Source organism: Schistocerca nitens, chromosome 2, assembly GCF_023898315.1.
Source record: "Schistocerca nitens isolate TAMUIC-IGC-003100 chromosome 2, iqSchNite1.1, whole genome shotgun sequence".
NCBI classification, from domain to species: Eukaryota; Metazoa; Arthropoda; class Insecta; order Orthoptera; family Acrididae; genus Schistocerca; species Schistocerca nitens.
Window position 1 is genome coordinate 353,248,421 of NC_064615.1, and position 19,630 is coordinate 353,268,050.

Consider the following 19,630-nt stretch of genomic DNA (forward strand, 5'->3'; position numbering starts at 1 on the left):
TTCCCTGTTTTTAGTGACATAATAAATTGTTCATTTCTTAAGACTTCTACTCGCTCTCTCTCTCTCTCTCTCTCTCTCTGCATGTGTGGGTGTGCGCGTGTACTCTCTCTCTCTCTCTCTCTCTCTCTCTCTCTCTCTCTCTCTCTCTGCATGTGTGGGTGTGCGCGTGTGCACAGGGAATTGTATAAGGATCCTATAGAGACAAAAAGTTTGGAAATTGGTCTATATCAAAAGAATATTATAAAGAAGTATCTCATGCATCCAAAAAGATAGGCTATACATAAAATTGTTTCCATAGGCAGATACAGTGAAAAGAGCTCTCTGAATATTCAGGTTCCATGTAAAATCCGTGAACAGGTTCAGACCTTCCAGTCAACTCTCACTGATAAGTCTCCTGTTGAAATTAAAAGCAACAGAAAAAGTACCACATAAAAAATGTTTGACAAGCCCATACACTCATGAAGATGTGTTACTGAAATAAGCACTTCTCGTCTTAAAAATCAGTTGAGACTAGTTAAAGTGAACAGGGCTAGAGTCTCTGACAGATTTATTTATAGATTTAACATTGACTATGCTGTGAATTGAACCCCTTACATATTTAAAATTCACTCAGTGAATAGTCTTGTGTGAATAGAGAGCTGCAGAGGTTACTTCTTTGTAGAAAATGGTTTAAAGAATACATAAACAGTATTAAAAATGACTATCCACAATATTCATTGGCTGCAGGAGCCTAGATTATATTCTAAGGTTGAAAAACCACATGCCAAACTGTAGTTGTAATTTTTTTTTTTTTTTTGCCAATGTGATTGGTTTCAAAAATTTTTTTACTAAAGAAGTCCAGTATGTTAAGACTTTATGGAGAAGGTTTGACAGAAAGGGATGTACGGAAAGTAAATAATCAGTTATATTTTATCAGGGTGCATACGGACTCCTTATACTCCTTAGAAACACCTCAGATCACCCTAATAACCACACCTGCCCTTCTACGGCCAGAAGAGAAAGACAGTTCTTTGAGAGACTCCTTTCCCTGCCTCTCCCTCTTTTGTGTAGTACTGAAAAGTGGTTTGCAGCCAGGTTCTGGGTGGTACCAGGAATTTGGGTCTTGATAGATTGCTAATCCTTGATTTATATTTTGTGTACACATATGATATAACTGAAATATTTGAAAGTAGAAAATGTAGATTTGTATCTTACATGAATAAAAATAATGCTGTCTTTTTAATAATTTCTCTTAAGCAAATGTGAAATGAACAGGATTCACCTTCATATAGGAAGTGAAACAAAAATATGGTGCTTATAAAAATGTTCAAGTGTTTATTGCTGTTCAAAATTAACAAATTTAGAAATAAAGTTACCATATTTTTCGCCTATATGGTGTTTTTTCCCTTGTCACAATTTACTTAAAAATTGATGTGCGTATGACACATATTGAGTGTTTAGGGTTTATTTGGCCTGGCTGTATGACCATCAGTAATTGATTTATAAAACATGGTTGGGTATTCTGCATTTAAACTTATGAAACCAGTAATGGAAAATCCAGGATGGAATAATGACAATATTATGGAAAAGATAGATTGCTGCTCTCGTATAGTAGGGATGGTGAGTCGTAAACTGGCACAACAGAAAGACTGCTAAACAAGTAAGCTTTCAGATGAAAGGCCTTCTTCTGAATTAGACAAAACACATGCGTGTGCCCCCCCCCCCCTCCCACACACACACACACTTTCATGGCAACACAATTCATACACAAGTGACCACTGTCACTCTCTGGCCGAGTCTGGCCTTGCCTCGGCAGCCAGAGACAGTGGTCACGTGTGTGTGTGTGTGTGTGTGTGTGTGTGTGTGTGTGTGTGTGTGTGTGAGTGTGAGTGAGTACGCGCACAGCGTTTTTTGTCTAATTCAGAAGAAGACCTTTTGTCAGAAAGCTTACATATTTATCAGTCTTTTTGTTGTGCGTGTATGTGACTCAACATCCCCACTATGCGGTGAGTAGCAATCTATCCTTTTCATAATACAGGGCGTTTCAAAATGAACACACCGGTTTTAAGATGTTGTAACATTTATTATGTTCAACTTACAATTGTAAATAATACATCAAATGAAAGAGCAACTCAAACAATTTTGTTTGTATACCTGTGCGCAATGGAAAGAGTATGGAATGACAAAGAGTGACTGAAAAACATGTTGAATGAGTGCGAGTGTTTCACATGTAGCCTCAAGAAATATCACCACGGAAAGGTTATGGGCCTTTCTTTTTCGGTGAATCAACTGTAACTGAAGTTTCTTATCTTGATGTGCTACAGCTATGGCCTCTGCCTCAATGGGAAGAAGTTGAACAGCACATCTTTATTTGGGAGCAAGATGGTGCAACGCCTCACTGGCATAACTCAGTACGTGATTGGTTAAATGACGTTGTATCTGACTGGTGGATTGGGCACAAGGGGCCAGCTGACACAGCATTTTGTGCATGACCTCCACTTTCACACATGATCTGACATGATTATGTGTATGTGCCTCCGATACCAGCTGTTCTATCCGACTTTAGATACAGTGTTAGTTACTCCTTACACATTGATCAAGATTTCGCAACAACTTGCCTATCGGCTCAATGTGTGGTTGGTGTTCACACTGAATAATTGTAAGAAAAACTGTTTGTGTTTTTCTTTTATGTGGTGTGTTATTTATAACTGTAAGGTGAATGTAATATGTGCTACAAAGCCTTAAAACTCATATATTCATTTTGAAACACCCTGTATTGTCGTTATAAAACCAGTAAGCAATGTTGTGAACATTGTGTGCTGCCTCTTCTTTCCAGATATCAGCCAGTCTTCTCCAACCCTCCCTCCTACTGCTCACCTTCTTTCTCCCCTTGCTCACTCCACCCAACACAACGCTTCACTCTAGTCACTCTGCAGTGCTGTCACAGTGTAGTCAGCTTGCACATGAATAATTCCTTTACTTGTCTTTCAGTCATTTTCCTTAAAGATATCAGATTTGTTGGAGGTGTGCGATAGTGAGAACCTGAGAGATGTCCTGACTTCAGAACAAAATGTGTTTGATGCTTGTTCAGATATTGATGATGATTTCACAGCACTGTTTGGAAAATCAGACAGTGATCAATTGAACAACAAACATAATATGTCTGCTGAAGATAGTGACTTTGTAGATACAGAAACTGATTCACAAGTTTCAGCTGAAGAATCTGACGTTCAAGAGGTAAAACACATTGGTATTCATGAAGGCAGTACCTTATCTTCAAATGCAGAAACTTGCTTCAGTAAAGGGTGGAGTGTGACAGATCTGCAGACTAATGATGACAGTGACACAAAGAAGAAAACCAGAAAGAGAAAGTTAATGATTGAAAATGAAGTTGTATTTACTGCAAACCAAAAAAAAGTTAAGTCTAACAAAAATAAAAATGGAGATGAAGAAATTAATGATTCAGAAGAAGCATTGTTAGATGGTATTGAAGGTGTGGATGCAAAAATTGAAGAATTTTGGGAAGATATTTATGGAAGAACTCGTGATAAAGCTGGAAATATTGTGAAGGTGTGTGTTGGTAACTGTTTACATCAACCATGATGACATTTTGTCATTGTTATTTTCAGTACATTATGTCAACGTTTCTTGCACTTCTGACTCTGATACTAACATTTCCATTGTTTGCATGACATTAAAGATATCTCATGAAAGACTGATATTTTGATTGTATTATCTTGCACATTTCGCGTATTTTTTGGTCTTGTAGAGCAGTATTCCCATTTATCCTAAAGAAGGAATATATTGTTTTAAACACGTCAGCTGACATTTATAATTGCCTAATACATCAAGCCTACAATGGAATACAATTTACTAGTTAACTCTCTTTATGTACAATATGTGTGCTGCAGCAACTCCTGATTTTTTAGTTTATTTTTCCTGTAATTTAATGTAACTGGATAGATAAAGTCTGCTCACCAAGCGGCGGCAGGAGAACACACATATAAAGGTTAAGGAAATTCGCAAGCTTTTGGAGCCAGTGGCTTCTTCTTCTGGCAGAAGGTTGGAAAGGAAAGGAAAAGTGGTGAAGAAAAGTGACTGATGAGGTTTAGGAAATGGGGAGAGTTTGGAAAAGTTGTCCAGAACCCCAGGTTAGGGGAGACTTGCAGGTGGGATGGGAAGGAAAGACTAATTATTGGGTCTGCACCAGAAGAGATTTTAAAACATGAGAGCTTAGAGGTAAAAGATAGGGTGATAAGCCAGGCAGTGATTACTGACAGAACACTGCGCAAGAATTAATAAGAACAGAGAGCTAAGTGTGTGTGTGTGTGGGGGGGGGGAGACAAGTTAGAAAACTAAAAGGGAGTAAAGAAAGGAATAGTTATTGAGAAGAAATGCTGAGATCAAATAGATTAATGTAAATTAAGGCCATGTGGATACATGAGAATAAAGGACATGTAGTAATAACAGTTCCCATCTTCGGGGTTCTGAGAAACTGGTGTCCTGGGAAAGAATCCAGATGGAACATGTGGTGAAACAAACACCAAGGTTATGGCTGTCGTGTCGTAGAGCATACGCCGCAACAGGATATTGTGTGAACAGTGTTTACATACAGGTTGTCAGTCAGTATGAATGGACATAGACAGCAGGTGTACCCTGACAACTCACAATATTTTGTTGCAGAGAATGCTCTACAACATGACAGTCATGACTTTGGTTCCTGTTTCACCACATGTGCCATCTGGGTTCTTTCGCCAGACACTATCTCCTCAGAACTCCTTAGATAACAACTGGTGTTGCAACATGTCCATGGTTCTAACCACACACCTGCCCTTAATTTATGTTCATTTCTTTGATGTCAGTATTCCTTTCTTCACACCCTTTTTTCTACATCTGTTATTTTCTAACCTGTCTATTCTGCACCCCCTCCACACCTCTACCACGTACAATGCTCTTAGCTTTCCTCGTCAACCCATCCAGCCTCCCCTGACCCAGGGTTCTGGGTGACTTTTCCAAACTTCCCCTATTTCCTAAATTTTGCTATTCATTTTTATTTGTCCCATTTCCTTTTCCTTCAACCCATCTGCCAGGAGGAGGAGCTACTGGCTCCAAAAGAAATTTCGTTAACCTTTATACATTTGTGTTCTCTTGATGCCGCTTGGTGAGTGGACGGTATCCTGTTACATTATATTTTCAAAAAGTGATTATTCTTGTTAATATATTTTCACATAATTTTTCAGTCTTGTAGTTTTTGTTGCTGATAAGCATAATTTCTGTACTTAAAAATACAGACTTCCACGAGTGAAAGGTGGATATCTTTTTTACTCTTTATGCCACAGTCACATAAAATGGTCATGTTGCTACCTACTTATTTGTGCCATTATGTTTGACAGTTTTTTTTAATACAAATGTGATAGCTATTTAAGGCAGGCAACAAAAATATTGAATATGGTGCTACAATGAAAGGTTGTCAATTTGTATGTTTTGTCAAAAAAGGCAAGGTTGTAATTTACCAAACAGTTTCTAATGTTATTTTTCACATCTTACTAGAAGTTGACACTTTGTTTAATGACACCTGAGTGATTTACATGTAAGTGAAAAAGTTCTATTTTGAGTTTAACATAATACTGGTAAAAAGTCCTATTTTGAGTTTAGCATAGTACTGGCATCGCTACTGCACCAGCCATATGATGTGACTTCATATTCTTATTTACATTTCAGGGTACTACTGGAAAGTATGTGCCACCTCAGATGAGACTGAAAAATGAAGCTGAGGATGACAAGAAACAACTGCTGTTGCTGAGACTGAAAAAGCAAATGAAAGGTCTTTTGAACAGATTATCAGAAGGAAACATGAAAAGTATTGCAACACAGGTCTCTATTCTTTATATCAAGTAAATATTATATCTTTATTCAAACTTGGAGGAACAGTGTAGTAAATGCCTTATTGCTGCATTTTTCCTTACATGAGAATTTTTGCACTTATCATGCCACACTAAATTTACAAATATATGGTAAATTTCTGGCAGTCGGTGTTCATAAAATTCACTTATCATTGTAGAATAGCTGACCATGCCATAGTGACACCAAATCAAAAACTTTCTTAGACAAAGTGGAGGACTGTGCATAATTATGCGTTCTTGTTTAATATTCTATGTTTCATCAAGCATTTCTTGATAACTCAGAACTGAGGAAACAGCAACTTCGTTGCAGCATTCAGTTTGCCAATGTTGTCTTTACAATCTAAGATTGCTTTTTAGCTGCTGAAAGTATGCCTTGACAACCCTGAATTCTGCATTGTAAATGACATTATACAACAGATCAGCGAAAGTGGCGTATGGAGGGATAAGTTTAAAAGGCAACCCTCTCCATCTTTTCTGCACGCTTCTCCCATTTGTGTTCTCACCACGTGCCACAAGTTGATAGCCTTTGGCCCGTAAGTGTCGAGCCCAGTAAACAATGCCATCAGACAATGCTGTTTGGTTCATGTGTGCTCAGTGCACACATTTGAAAATGATGATACAGAAATCTTATTTAAAGCAATTTATTATGGCTGCAAAACCATACTTCTGGAAAGTGCTTAGAAAATACTGCGGTGAAACAGCAGCCTCTCCATAATGATATATTCTTCTGTGTTTTAGAAAGTATATTACTGCTCATCTGCTAAATTGTAAATCTACCTTAGTTATTGTTACCTGAACATTTAAGCATTCCTTAACTTGGCACATTAGTTTTAACCTCAGTACAAAGCAGAAACATGGGTCTTTTGTTCCACACAGATAATACTGACCGACATAGCAGCACAGGCAATGTACACCCGGTAGCTGTTCTGCCTCATATTGATAAATTTTTGTGTGGGACAGAAGAAAGTGAAGGTGACAAGAAACAGAGTGGAGAGAGGGAATAGCGTTCACAGCTTTGGGCAGAGGAAGGAACATGACATTTAGTGCAATTTATTGATGTTTAACTGTACTCTTCTGAAGACTCAGTATCCAAGGAGTCAATCGAAGCAATAGCAATGTCAGTGATTTCAGCGAACTTTTCTCAAATGCTTTCCTTCAGAAAGTTGTTTTCTTGCAGAGTTTCAGCGTGGCATATGTACTTAATCCAGTCTCTTCCATCATAACATCATCTTTGCTTCATCAAGTAAATTCTTCCATCTTTCATTCTTTCCTTTGACTAGGGCCCACAAATTTTCAGTGACTTGTACGCGCAGTGGTAAGGGGGCAACCTCACAGCTCATTTCTGCCGATAAACTAACAAGTTCATAATGTTTCAAAAGATGCTTGTGCCACCTGATTTCCTCCAGTAACCTGAAATTAAAGTATTTTTCTCTTCTAGCCACTGTGCAATTTTTTCCTTCTTTGTAGTTAAATTAGGAATTTTCTCCCTTTTTTCCTTGATTGATAACTAGTGTTATCCATGCCGATCGCACAGTCCTCTTTTAAACCATGTAATAAATGTGAAAACCTGTGTTTGAATATATGACTATTCATATCTTCATGATTCTCAGTGGATTTTCAGTCTTTAAACATTAGCTTTTCACTTTTCATAAAGTTATAGTCTGATAACCCTGCATGTCAGGCAGTAAGTCTGTTCCTTCTGCATATATACTTCAACACACCTATGCCTTTCGAATCGTGCCCAATGTGCTTTCTTATGTGATTTTGATTGATACAAGCATCATCAAGAAAATAATAGGGCAATGAGGATTTACATCTTGAATGCTGTGCATTTTTCTGAAAATAGTATCTCTACTTGCTGCAATATTGGATCAGTATCAGATCTCTCCATCAGAACGTGTCTCTTCCATCGTTGCATTTTATGTACCTAAATTCCAAGTACTTCAGAAATCTTCCACTTGAATGGCGGCTCCCTGTGAAAGCAATCTTGTCATTTGACACATCTGCTACATTTTGCCTTGTAGGATGCTCGCCACAATCATAAAATTGCAATAGAGTATGATGAACAGTGTCTTTCTGGAAATTGTCCAAATCAGTGACAGTTTTTCTTCAGCTAATATCTTTTCTCAGAGAGTGGAACTTCATTTCTTGACCACAGGTTTCCACGTGGTTCTGTAGTAAAACAGCACATGCCTTTGTTGATGCAATCACCGGTGCCAATAAGATTTAATCTCGCCTGGCATTGTCTTTAAGGTCATGAAGAAATTGGTATCTGTAGTATCTAACACTTTTGTTTGGCTCTGTGAGACTTGAAACTTAGTCATCTTAACTCACAAACAAAAATAGCAATAATTCCCAATGAAAATCACTGCTCTCTTTGCAATTGTACACTTTTGTGCAGAGCACACACGGCCGAATGCTGGATAGTTGGTAGTAACAGAGTCATGTCAGCAGCATTGTGCTGCATAAGCCCTATTAACGATTAGTGTTTGGTAGCTAGCTGTTGTTTCTTACAATGCTACCTTGATATCACCCATGACGAAAATACGATTGAGGCAACAGTGTGGGCATAGAGTCATGTGCCAAACTGGACTAGGCCAGAGGCTACTCATTGGCACTTAGAAAGGGAGAGAAGGCAAGGGGCGGGTGAACTGACCTACACCTCTCAGCTACCCAGTGCAATGTTTTCATACATTCATTGTAGAAAATTTGGTTCATTTGTGCAGAGATCAGAGCACTGTAGTCACCTCTGAAAGTTCCTACCTGTGTTACTTGGGTAACTGTATAGTTTTTTGCAATGACTAGTGTTCAAGGAGGAGAAAATAAGTTCAAAGTTGAAATTGACAAAGTTGAACAGGAAAGAAGCTCTTTTTAGGATTCAGTGAAGTCCTACTTCTGGGGCACACTCCGTTGTTATTAACTGGCATTTATAATTTTTAGATTTATTCTGGGAAGTGTGAGGGCTGTCATAACCTAACAAAGCCGCATGGGGTAGCTCTGCAATCTGAGGTGGCTTGCCACAGTTCGCACAGCTCCCCCTGTGGGAGGTTTGAGTCCTTGTGTGTGTGTGTGTGTGTGTGTGTGTGTGTGTGTGTGTGTGTGTGTGTGTGTGTGTCCTCAGGGTAAGTTAGTATAAGTTAGATTAAGTAATGTGTAAGCCTAGCGACCGATGACCTCAGCAGTTTGGTCCCGTAGGAACTTACCACAAATTCAGTTCAATTCATCTGTCCCTTTTGGATGCTGAAGTAATTTCTCCACTATGAAGGTGGCTGATTGCTCGGTATGTTGCATAAAGCAAACAGCAAAAATTTGAGTTATGAGGACACTTTCTGTGAGTACTAATGGGTGGATACGTCCTGGTGTTGATATAAAGCTGCACCTTGAATAATCAAGTCTTTTTTTGTGTTCACTCTTTGTTTCAGAGCATCAAAAACCACTTGTAATGCTGATATTCATTTGAAATATGTAGATTTCTCTTGTAAACATGAGAAACTTAATGCAGTCAACTAGAGAGCTCCACAGGAACTTAATTAGGTAGTTAGTTTCATGATGATGTGGAATGCATCATTTTATGTTCACATTACACATTCTTGTGTAAATGTGGCTACATGCTGACCATTTACTGGCAGTTTATTTACTTACAAATACAGATGTGAATTCCTGTCCACCATCTTTTATGTATCGCAAAAATAGAAATATTTTATTAAATAGAAGGAGTTGTCAGAGAGAAACTTTTTCAGTTTGTTTTCAAATTTAACTTTGCTGTCTGTCAGACTTTTATATCTGTTGTGAACTGGCACCAGTGTTGTGGCCCAGGGAGTTGGGGTCACGTCACGAACAGGAGGTTAAGCGTAGAGTTTGGGTGAGTTGTCCAGTTCGTGCCTGGAGGCGTCAGTGGCATTGTGGTATCTGTAGTAACATTTATTTGTCATGCAAAGTGGACGGAGTTATGAGTGTCTTCAGAGCTACAGTCAGCAGTAGGAGTAAGCGTGCATGCTGTGAAGAAGTGCTGATGTCTTGTCAGTGCATCATGACATCACTCCTGCAGGTTAGTGCCACGGCTGTGCACTGTGCTCACAACAGTTACGGTGGGGCGAGGAAGGCGGTGCCTGCCCAGACACTCTGCGATGACCCATTGTGGCTTCCACTCAGTGCTCTCAAAGACAGCACATCTTGCAGTCAGGTGAAGACTGCCAACTGTGGTCCAGCATGCAGTTGTGAAGACTAGACCCTGGTCATCCACCATGGATCGGCCAAGACAGCAGCAGATGCTCACGAGTCAGTCAGGAGGCTGCACAGATGTGGCACACCCAGTTGGTGTGAAGATGACAGCTTCCTGATCATCCATGATGACCGGTAATTGTAGGAGGTCTGGCTGCACCCTAGTCTTGTCACTGTAATGATCCCATAGCAGAGGACAGCTGGCCGCTCACCAGTCTTCTCCTCCATGATGACTCAGTAGGCAACAATGGCAGACCGTGGCTATGGTATGCATCAGGTGGTTGCAGCTCGATATTAAAGTCAGCAAGCAGGTAGCAGGCTGGCAGTCATCTATCAGCATATTGTGATCTAACTGAAACTCAATAGACTGTTATTCTCTCTGGTTCTAGCAACACAGACAGAATGGCAGCATGGCAAAATATGTTCTTGAGCTCTGAAAGCTTCACTATTTAAAGGTCGAGCTTGCACCCATGATGCAGTGGCTCTAAGTGTATGGGCACGTTTGCTCTCTTTTATATGACACTTCAGTGCTTCTTGTCTCCCTGTTTTAATTCAGTAGTTATTCTGCGTCGCCAAGCTTGGTTCTTTCTGCCTGTCTCTGATTTTTTAGTGGTGCTTGGTGGTAAAGTTATGTACCATTACTTTATAGCACCTCGTTAAGTAGCACGGCAATGCTTATATTACTGTCTTCAGTGCTCTGAGGTTTGTTGCATTGGTGGTATGTCTCGTTGTCATATGATTGTCACACCAGCCCAGTCCTAACCTAACCTGCTCCGAACTTGGCTGGTAGAACTTTTTAAAACATTTAAACATGTACAATAAAATTATTCTGCCGAGCAGTACACCTCCCACATTTCAAAAAGTTCATCCTTAATTTTGCCTTTGATTATGCTCCACACTAATCTTATAGGTCTGTTTACATAATTATTCATCGTGCCCACTGCACCGACTTTTCTCATGGGAGCTGATTTACACGGATAATTTCCTAATTCTGTGTCATTATTCCCAAGTTTAAGTTTGCTGGGCACATTTTTTCTTGTTTTTTACAAGTTATACTAATTTTACAGTTTTCTTAGTGTATGTTTCTAGGTTTATGTTAGTTGACTGCTTGACTGGTATCTGATATGTCAGTTGTTCTGGAGGATGGATACCTCTACAACTGAGACAAAAGTAAAGCACATGAATTGCCAACAAGAACATGCCAAGACTAGTGGTCATCATGCTTTTGGTTACCACATTTTGGCATCAGTTCTCCTGGTATTGCTGAATATGTTGCAACATTTGCCCAATGGAAATCTTACCTGCTGAGATGCTAGCAGTGTGTCTAAATGATATATGAGGTCATGATTCAGGGTGTTGTTAAGGTAGGTTAGGTTTTGTGTTGGCAGTACTGAAAATAGTTTCTCTGCCCAGTACAATGCAGAGGGAGTGAAATTGAGTACAGTTGTACCTGTGAGTGAAGCCGGTTGTCGGACATTCGTTGTCTATCTCTCAAATCATGCCCTTCACCAAAATACCACTATAACATAACTGGAACATTATCGTACTCTGAGGATTTCTGTTTCTGTTCTTGTAGCAATTCATGATACAGTTTCCAGTGCGAAAACTGAGTATATCCATTCTGTTCCCACCTTTTGAAAATGAGGCTGTGGTGCCAGTATTTCTTTTTGACATCATGTTACCTCTGTTTTCCACAGACATGGTGCATCTTGCTTGTCTGTGTGTCAGTCTGCACTTCTCTGGCTGGACAGATGATGATATTCTCTTTCAAACACTCTTGTACATCCTTTTGTGACATAGGAGTGGGAGTTTCCCCATGATCGAAAATTATTAACACCTCTCTCACATCTTTACTTGTACCCATTTTTCCGTCACTATCCATCTCACTAGAAAAGGGTGAACTATGTAACATTGATGTTGTGCATTCATCCCTGCCACTGTTAGTTGAACCATTAGATATAACTTTGTTCTGTCCGTATTTACTTCCATGTTTGCTATGTGATAAAACGTGGCTATTTTTTTTCCACAACGCCTGTGCTACGTGTTGTAGTTGTGAATGAAAGTATTTTTTGGCTAATCATAACCGTGTCAAGAACTGATGTGGTAGCAGTAATATCTAACTCAGTTGCCTGTTCACTGCATGGTATACTGTTTTCTGTAATCTTTAAACTTCATTTTTTATCTCCCACACATCAACAGTCAACCTCAATGTCCATTGATAACTACTTAGCAACACATGTGGTTATCAAGAAAGTAACACATTTGCTTATAACAGTCAAATGTGAACTGTATGCGTTGTTCCTCCATTGGTGCTGTGTAGCAACATCAGGATTGTCACAACCCGTCCAGTTGTTCCTTGTAATTCACGACCTAAAGAAAGTAGCTTTTGTCATCCCATCCCTCCTTCATAAATGCATATATACAACAAAACGATTAACAAATAACACATAGCCAATATATAATGTAATACTGTAAAGACCTATAGTATAAATTCTAAATATGCTTGACAAGACTAGAACAACTCGTAGACATAACACAACTAAATTTAAATACTACTGCTTGTTGCGTGACCTTAACTCATAGGGTATACTATCCGCATCCTACTTGTCCACTGGTATACAATTCTGAACTTTTTTGTCATTTTCTCATGATCTGACTCTGTTTGTTGGGAGTTGTAGCATGTACCCCCCATTCCTGTAAAGAGTTTAACTTTACTTACATGGACAGTAGACATTTTAGTTAGAATCTGCACTTTAATGTGTACTGGAGGAATCATCTCAATGACTTGATAAGGACACTGATACTTAGTCAAGATATTTTTTCATCTTACGCTTAGGCATGTAGAAGTTGGTGGCTAATACCCGTTGATCCACTTGATATTGTGGCAGTTTTCCTGCATGTTGTGTGGACTGTTTCTGTCACTCCAAAGCTTAAGCACTTGCTAGCTTTACATTGTACCTTACCTCCAGTATTCTTTTTGCAAAGTTTTTCACTTATTCACAGTTTGATCCTAAATTAGGAATCATGATGTCAAAGGGGTGGCATTTTCCTACCGTGCACTACCTCGAAAGGTGAGAGACTTGTCAGCATGTACTTTAGAGTTATACATGCAAACTACATATTTTAAAAACATATGCAAGTCTGTATAACTGCTGTTAACGTAATAACTCATAATTTAGAGAGGATGCTATGTATTCATTCCGTTGTGCCATTAGTCTGTGGAGGGAATGGGTGTTTTTTGTAATTTCTGGGTGCAAAGTATGTGACATATCTGCATTATCAAGTCTGGTAAAGAATTTGTGCCCTAACTAATGTATCATGTACTCCACATTTAAGCATCGAGTTGTTAACTAAAGCCCTAAAGCCTGGCCAACTGACCAGGAATCGCCAACATTGCCAAGATCCTTGAAAAATGAACTGTAATTGTCAGTATGTATTTATTTCCAGTGGGTGCCCTATTATGCCTAAAATGTTAAGTCCAGTCATTTGAAACACTTCTCATAGTCTTTACAAAGGAATTTTCTGATAACTAAGATCAGCTCTTTGTGCACAAGACATAGGGTCCTGCACTTAATTGCTCCGCATCGGATCTCCTTGTTCTCCATCAGAATCTTTCTGCTTCTCGTTTTTCCATCATTTGGCATCCTCTGTGACCTGATGACACATGTCATGTGCTTGAGCAGCACTTCGTCCTTGAATGCCATCAGAACTACTATGCACAGTCTGCACTTCATCATTCTGCAGAACAAGCCCTCATGCTTCACGGACTGCAGTTGTGACCTGAATGCCTAATAGTCTTTGTTAGCTGCTTGTGCTCTCTGCTACTCTCTTAAAAATTTTGCCTAGCACATTAAGCACTGCAATTTTCCTACTTAACATATCTGCATTTGTGTGCTTTCCAGTGTACATACAATCTCATAATTAAAATTGCTTAGCTTGAGTGCCCATTTTGTATGCCAACATGACAAATCTTTCAGCGTTAACAGCCATTTTAATGAAGCATGGTCCATGGTGACCTTAAACTTTCATCCATATAAATAACAACGAAAGTATGCTATTTCATATATCACTTCCAACATTTCCTTTTCCATAGTGAGATTGTTACGCACTGCTTTGTTCAGTTGGTGTGAGGCATACGCTGCTGGATGTTCCTGCCCATTGATATTCTGCCTCAAAATACAACCAACCATGCTATTGCTGCTATCACAAGAGAGGATAAATTCCTTCTTAACTTCAGGAAAGACTAGTACTGGATCAGAAACTAATGCTGCCTTCAGTGCCTCAAACACTGCTTGACGTTCTGCTGACCACTGTAATTTTGGTTCAAAGGTTCTATGATCTGTGCAAAATTCTTTACAAATTTGCAATAACAACTCCATAAACCTAGGAACGACATTAGTTGTTTTGTGGTTTGTGATGCTGGGAAGTTCCGGATTGCCTCTGTTAGGGTTGAACGCCTTTTCAAATATACCATGCAAGCTTTTTTGGTTTTAAACGATGTAGGATCCCATCTAATAACCTCTGGAACTTGGCTGGCACAGTTTATACCCCAATCGTCATTCCTTAGCAGTGGTAATGTCCACATGGAATCATGAAAGTTATCTTTGGTCTGTCTTCTGGGAATACCTCTTAACTTGTGATGCTTGCTGCTCAGATCCATTTTTGTGGATTACCGGCACCATCCTAGGTTGTCTAACATTTCCATAACATTGGGAATCATATATGCGTCAGTAATGACTCACATTCAGGTAGTGGTGACAGCAAAGGAATCTGTACTTCCTGGTGCCATCTGTTGACTTTTTTTTTGGCATGATGACATTTGTGCTCCATGGGGTATCACTGGACTCTATTATACCTTCAGCTAATGCTGATCTATGAACTCCTCCATTATGAGTTGAAGATGCCTTGCTATGTGGTACAGCATTCTATAAACTGGCGCATTATTACCTGTCATTATATGGTGTTGGGTGACCTATATTGCTGGTAAAGGACACTTTGTGTTAAATAAACCATAGTAGCAAAGCTCCCATTGCCTGCTGATAACTGCCTCGCAAGTGACCCAGTTTTTCACGTAACACTGCTGCATTGATGATTTATTTGGGGCTCTGGTCATCACAAGACCTATCAGTATCTTCCTCATCTCGTATCTCTAATGAGGCAATCATTAAGCCCTTTGATAGGCTAACCACGTCCATACTGAAGTTATCTAAGGTTACAGGAGCCATAAATTCACTATTAATATTACTTTTGCACAAAAAATGAGTTCCATCTAATTCTTCATTTTCCTTTAGTGGCTCTACCACATATAATATTTCGCATGGCAAGTCGGTATAAATGGAAACCCACACTAAATTCCCTGTCCCTCACCAATCTTTAGCATATGGGTTCACAATTTAGTCGGCAATAGCTTCAAGAAGGGTGCCCCCTTTGCAACATTGCCTCCCTTGCAGCTGTATCCTCCAATAAGAACAAATTCCCATCGAGTTCCATTGTATACTGTGAAAGATGAATTCTGACATGGTGTTTGTGGAGAAAATCTAGCCCAACAGTTGCTGAATACAGTTCGCTAGTCTGTGGTAACACTTCCATATACTCCTGAAAATCTCTAGTTCTGCTACTGAAACTGAAAATGTTGTACTCAATGACTCTACATTATCGTCACCCACCCCATGCAATTTATAATGCGGAGTCCCAGTTTCTTCCTCCCTATGAGGTCTGGACTGATGATTGATGCATGTCTGCCAGACATTTATGTTCCTTGCCTTTCACGCAGCATGACAAACAGCATTCCATCTATGCACCTTTTTGTGCAATGTTATGTCCTATAAGGAATGTTTCCGACTGTGCACTCTCATTTGCATTTTACTGTTGCACTCTCATTTGCATTTAATGGCTGCTTCTGCTGAAGTTGTTTTCACTTCCTTTGCTTCCCACAATCATGCATTCAGTGTTCAATTTGGCCACACTTACAGCATTCAGGTTGCTGACACTGTGTTTCCATACATGACCTTTCCATCTGCATCTATAACACTTTATTTCTGTAGAAAAAACTTGGTAGTCTGTATGTGTTCGTGTAGCAATGTCAATCTTCTCTAACTGCCTCGTGACCCCAAGAGCCACTGCTAAATTGCCATGATTTTCCTTTCTAACTCTATGTGATGTCTCTGTGGGGATACAGTGTATGGGGTGTTCATAAAGTCTGGGTACATAGAGAATTCTAAAATAATAATAAAGCACATTTTAGTCACTCTAATGTTAATAAATAATATTATCAACATGATCTTTGTGCTTTTCAATACGTAATTTTAGTGTGCTTTTCAGGATTAAGGTGAACTCAATGGAATAGATCTGAAGTGCCATCAATTTTATCGTGCTGACAGGTAATGCATTCTGTCAGGTGCTATAAATTTGTATTCTTTGTCAAGTTAACTTTTTTTTAAGCAAGCAAACCCCATAAAAAGAAATCAAGAGGGGGGGGGGGGTCTGGCGGATGAGCAGACCACTCCATATGATCTCTTCCCCCAATCCATTGAGGAAAATTGTCATCAACCAATGTCTAACAGCTGCAGCAAAATGGGCAGGGGCCCCACCCTGCTGAAACCAGTCTGGAAGTCCCTCACCCAGATGCTCAATTTAAGGCATCAATTTGTCTCTCAGCATGTTCAGATAAGTCTCGCCCGTTACATTTTGTTCAAAGAAGAAAGGTCATAGCACATGAGCTTACCACAAACCACACCATACCATCACCTTTTCGCAGTCCTTTTGGATGGACTCATCCAGCCTGGTGGATTGCCTTGAGACCAGTGTCAAAGATTTTGTATGTTCACTTCACCATTCATGTAAAACACAGCTTCATCACAGAACAACACACAGTCTTTAGTAAAATTGATATTTTAATCCAGTTTATCTGAAAACTATTCACACATATGGATGTGTCTATTGGGATCATTTTAAGTTGTGCAATATCTGTAACTTGTACAGATGAAACCTCTCCTCTACCAGGATTTTGCGGATGGTTGACCTCGGAATACCCAACTCCATGGATGTCCAATGAAGCAATTTCTTTGGGCCAGCATAGACCTTGGTGAAGGCAGCCTCTTTCATTTCATCTGAAGTCTTTGATCATCCCGAGCAGAGCTTGTCCAAGACACTGCCTGTTTCTGTAAACTCAGTGATTTTATTTTCCTGACGGCAGTAAAACAAATAGATCGATGATGAGAGTACAAAATTGTTAAGGCTTTCGTGGCCACTTGTTGACAAACTGCCTATTGGCTTCTGTCTCGGGTTCTTCGGCCGACGTTCATCTAATGATTTTTCTGACATTTCGCCAGCACGAGTGGCTGGCATTGTCAAAGCTTCACCCTCCATTGCCGGTGGTGAACTGGAGCCGAGCTCGCGGCCGCAGACTATATGTACCTGGCGCGCCAACGTCCGAGGGCTTCTCCGCGGTCATTTCCGGTGCGGTTCTCCTCTTGCTACCTGCGACGGTCGTTCGCTGCAGTACGGGAAGCCAGGATCCGTTTACCTTAAGGCTTTCCTCTTTCTTGTTGAAACTGTTCGCGTGTTTTTGTATTTCTACAGCTTCTCTAAACAAGCGCGTGTGATAGTGCTTCTCTACAGCCAGAACTTCTGTGTCGGCGAATTTTATTACATGGTGGGTCTCATTCAGTGCGTGCTCTGCCACGGCCGATTTCTCCACCTGCCCCAACCTGCAATGTCGCTTATGCTCTTTGATCCTGGTGTTAATGGATCGTCCAGTCATTCTGACATAAACTTTTCCGCATGTGCAAGGTATACGGTATATTCCCGACATTGCAAGTGGGTCTCTTTTCTCCTTCGCCGATCTAAGACACTTTTTGATCTTCCTTGTCGGTTTGAAAATTGTATTTACGCCATGTTTGCGCCATATACGGCCGATTCTGTCCGTCACTCTGGGAATGTATGGCAGAAAGGCCGTACCCGACATTTCTTTTTCTGGTTCCTTACTTCGCCGAGTGTTTGGCTCTGTTACACTTCTAATGTAATTTGTGGAGTACCCATTGCTCCTCAGAACAGTTTCCAGGTGTTGCATTTCTCGTTTGAGGTGTTGCGGCTCACATATTCGTCCTGCTCTCGTTACGAGCGTACTAATCATGCCTCTTTTCTGGCTCGGGTGGTGGTTTGACAGTTTGTGCAGGTATTGGTCCGTGTGTGTCGGTTTTCGATACACGCTTTGTCCCAGGTTTTCGCCGTCCCTTGTGACCAGCACATCTAGAAATGGCAGTTTCTTGTCTTTTTCTACTTCCATGGTAAATGTTATGTTGGCATGGAGGCTGTTCAAGTGCCTTAGGAAGTCACCGAGCTGTTCTTCACCATGGCTCCACACCACGAAAGTATCATCGACGTACCTGTACCACACCTTAGGTTTGCAAGTCGCCGAGTCCAGTGCCTGTGCTTCGAATTGTTCCATGAAGAAGTTGGCCACCACTGGACTGAGAGGACTACCCATGGCGACGCCTTCCAGCTGTTCGTAGAAATCACCATTCCACGTGAAATAGCTTGTGGTGAGACATGCATGGAAGAGCTTTTTGATGTCTTGCGGGAACATGGAACCGATGTGCTCCAGAGCGTCACTGAGTGGCACTTTCGTAAGTAACGAAACAACATCAAAGCTGACCAGTATGTCGTTTGGTGCAAGTTTCAGTTCCTTCAGCTTCTCAATGAAATGTCCTGAGTCCTTAATGTATGTGTCGGTCTTCCCCACGTGTGGCTGGAGCAGAGAGGTCGAGTGTTTTGCCAGTTTATACGTTGGTGAGCCAGGAGCGCTAACGATCGGTCTCAGTGGAACGTCGTTCTTATGGATTTTGGGTAATCCATACAGCTGAGGTGGTAGGGCTTCTGTGTTGCGCAGGTTTCTCTGTATGTCCGCTGGCAGAGAAGACGCCTTGATTAATCGATTCGTATTCCGAGTGATACGCTGCGTCGGATCTACACTTAGTTTTCGGTACGTTGTCGGATCTAATAGGTCTCGGATCTTTTGCTCATAATCTTCGGTCTTCATTACGACGGTCGCATTCCCCTTATCGGCAGGCAGTACCAATATTCTCTTGTCGGCATTGAGATTCTTAATGGCCTGTACCTCTTCTTTTTTCAGGTTGCAAGCTGGTGATTTTGCTCGGCGCTGTATCCTGGCTGTTTCAGTGCGTATTTCCTCTGCCCTTAACAAGGAAGGGACCGAATGGCTGCTTCGGTGTTGGCAATGATGTTCTCCATAGGTATAGTTCTTGGGACAATAGCGAAATTCCCTCCTTTTTGAAGAACCGACACTTCCTCTTCGGTCAATTGTCGTTCAGTGAGGTTGACCACTGTGTGTGACATGTCGGGAATCGCCTTGTCGGTCTGCTTCCGGCATCTTTCAAACTTTTTCTTCTGCCGCTCGGTGCAGCGCTCGAGTTCGTTCTGCACGCTCCTGTGAGTGATGCTGTCGATCTTGTCCCAGTCGTCTCGATGCATTCTGCTACTTAGTTGATAGAAAATGTCCAGAAGTT

General features: G+C 40.5%; 1 protein-coding gene across 1 annotated transcript in view; it reads left to right on the top strand.

The window, feature by feature from the left end:
• Positions 1-19,630, top strand: part of LOC126236169 (nucleolar MIF4G domain-containing protein 1) — a 131,789-nt gene that overhangs the window by 11,685 nt on the left and 100,474 nt on the right. The window contains exons 2-3 of the mRNA XM_049945265.1: positions 2,993-3,549; positions 5,701-5,853. Of these exons, the coding sequence (XP_049801222.1) occupies positions 2,993-3,549; positions 5,701-5,853 (710 nt within the window). The remainder of the gene's footprint in view (positions 1-2,992; positions 3,550-5,700; positions 5,854-19,630) is intronic.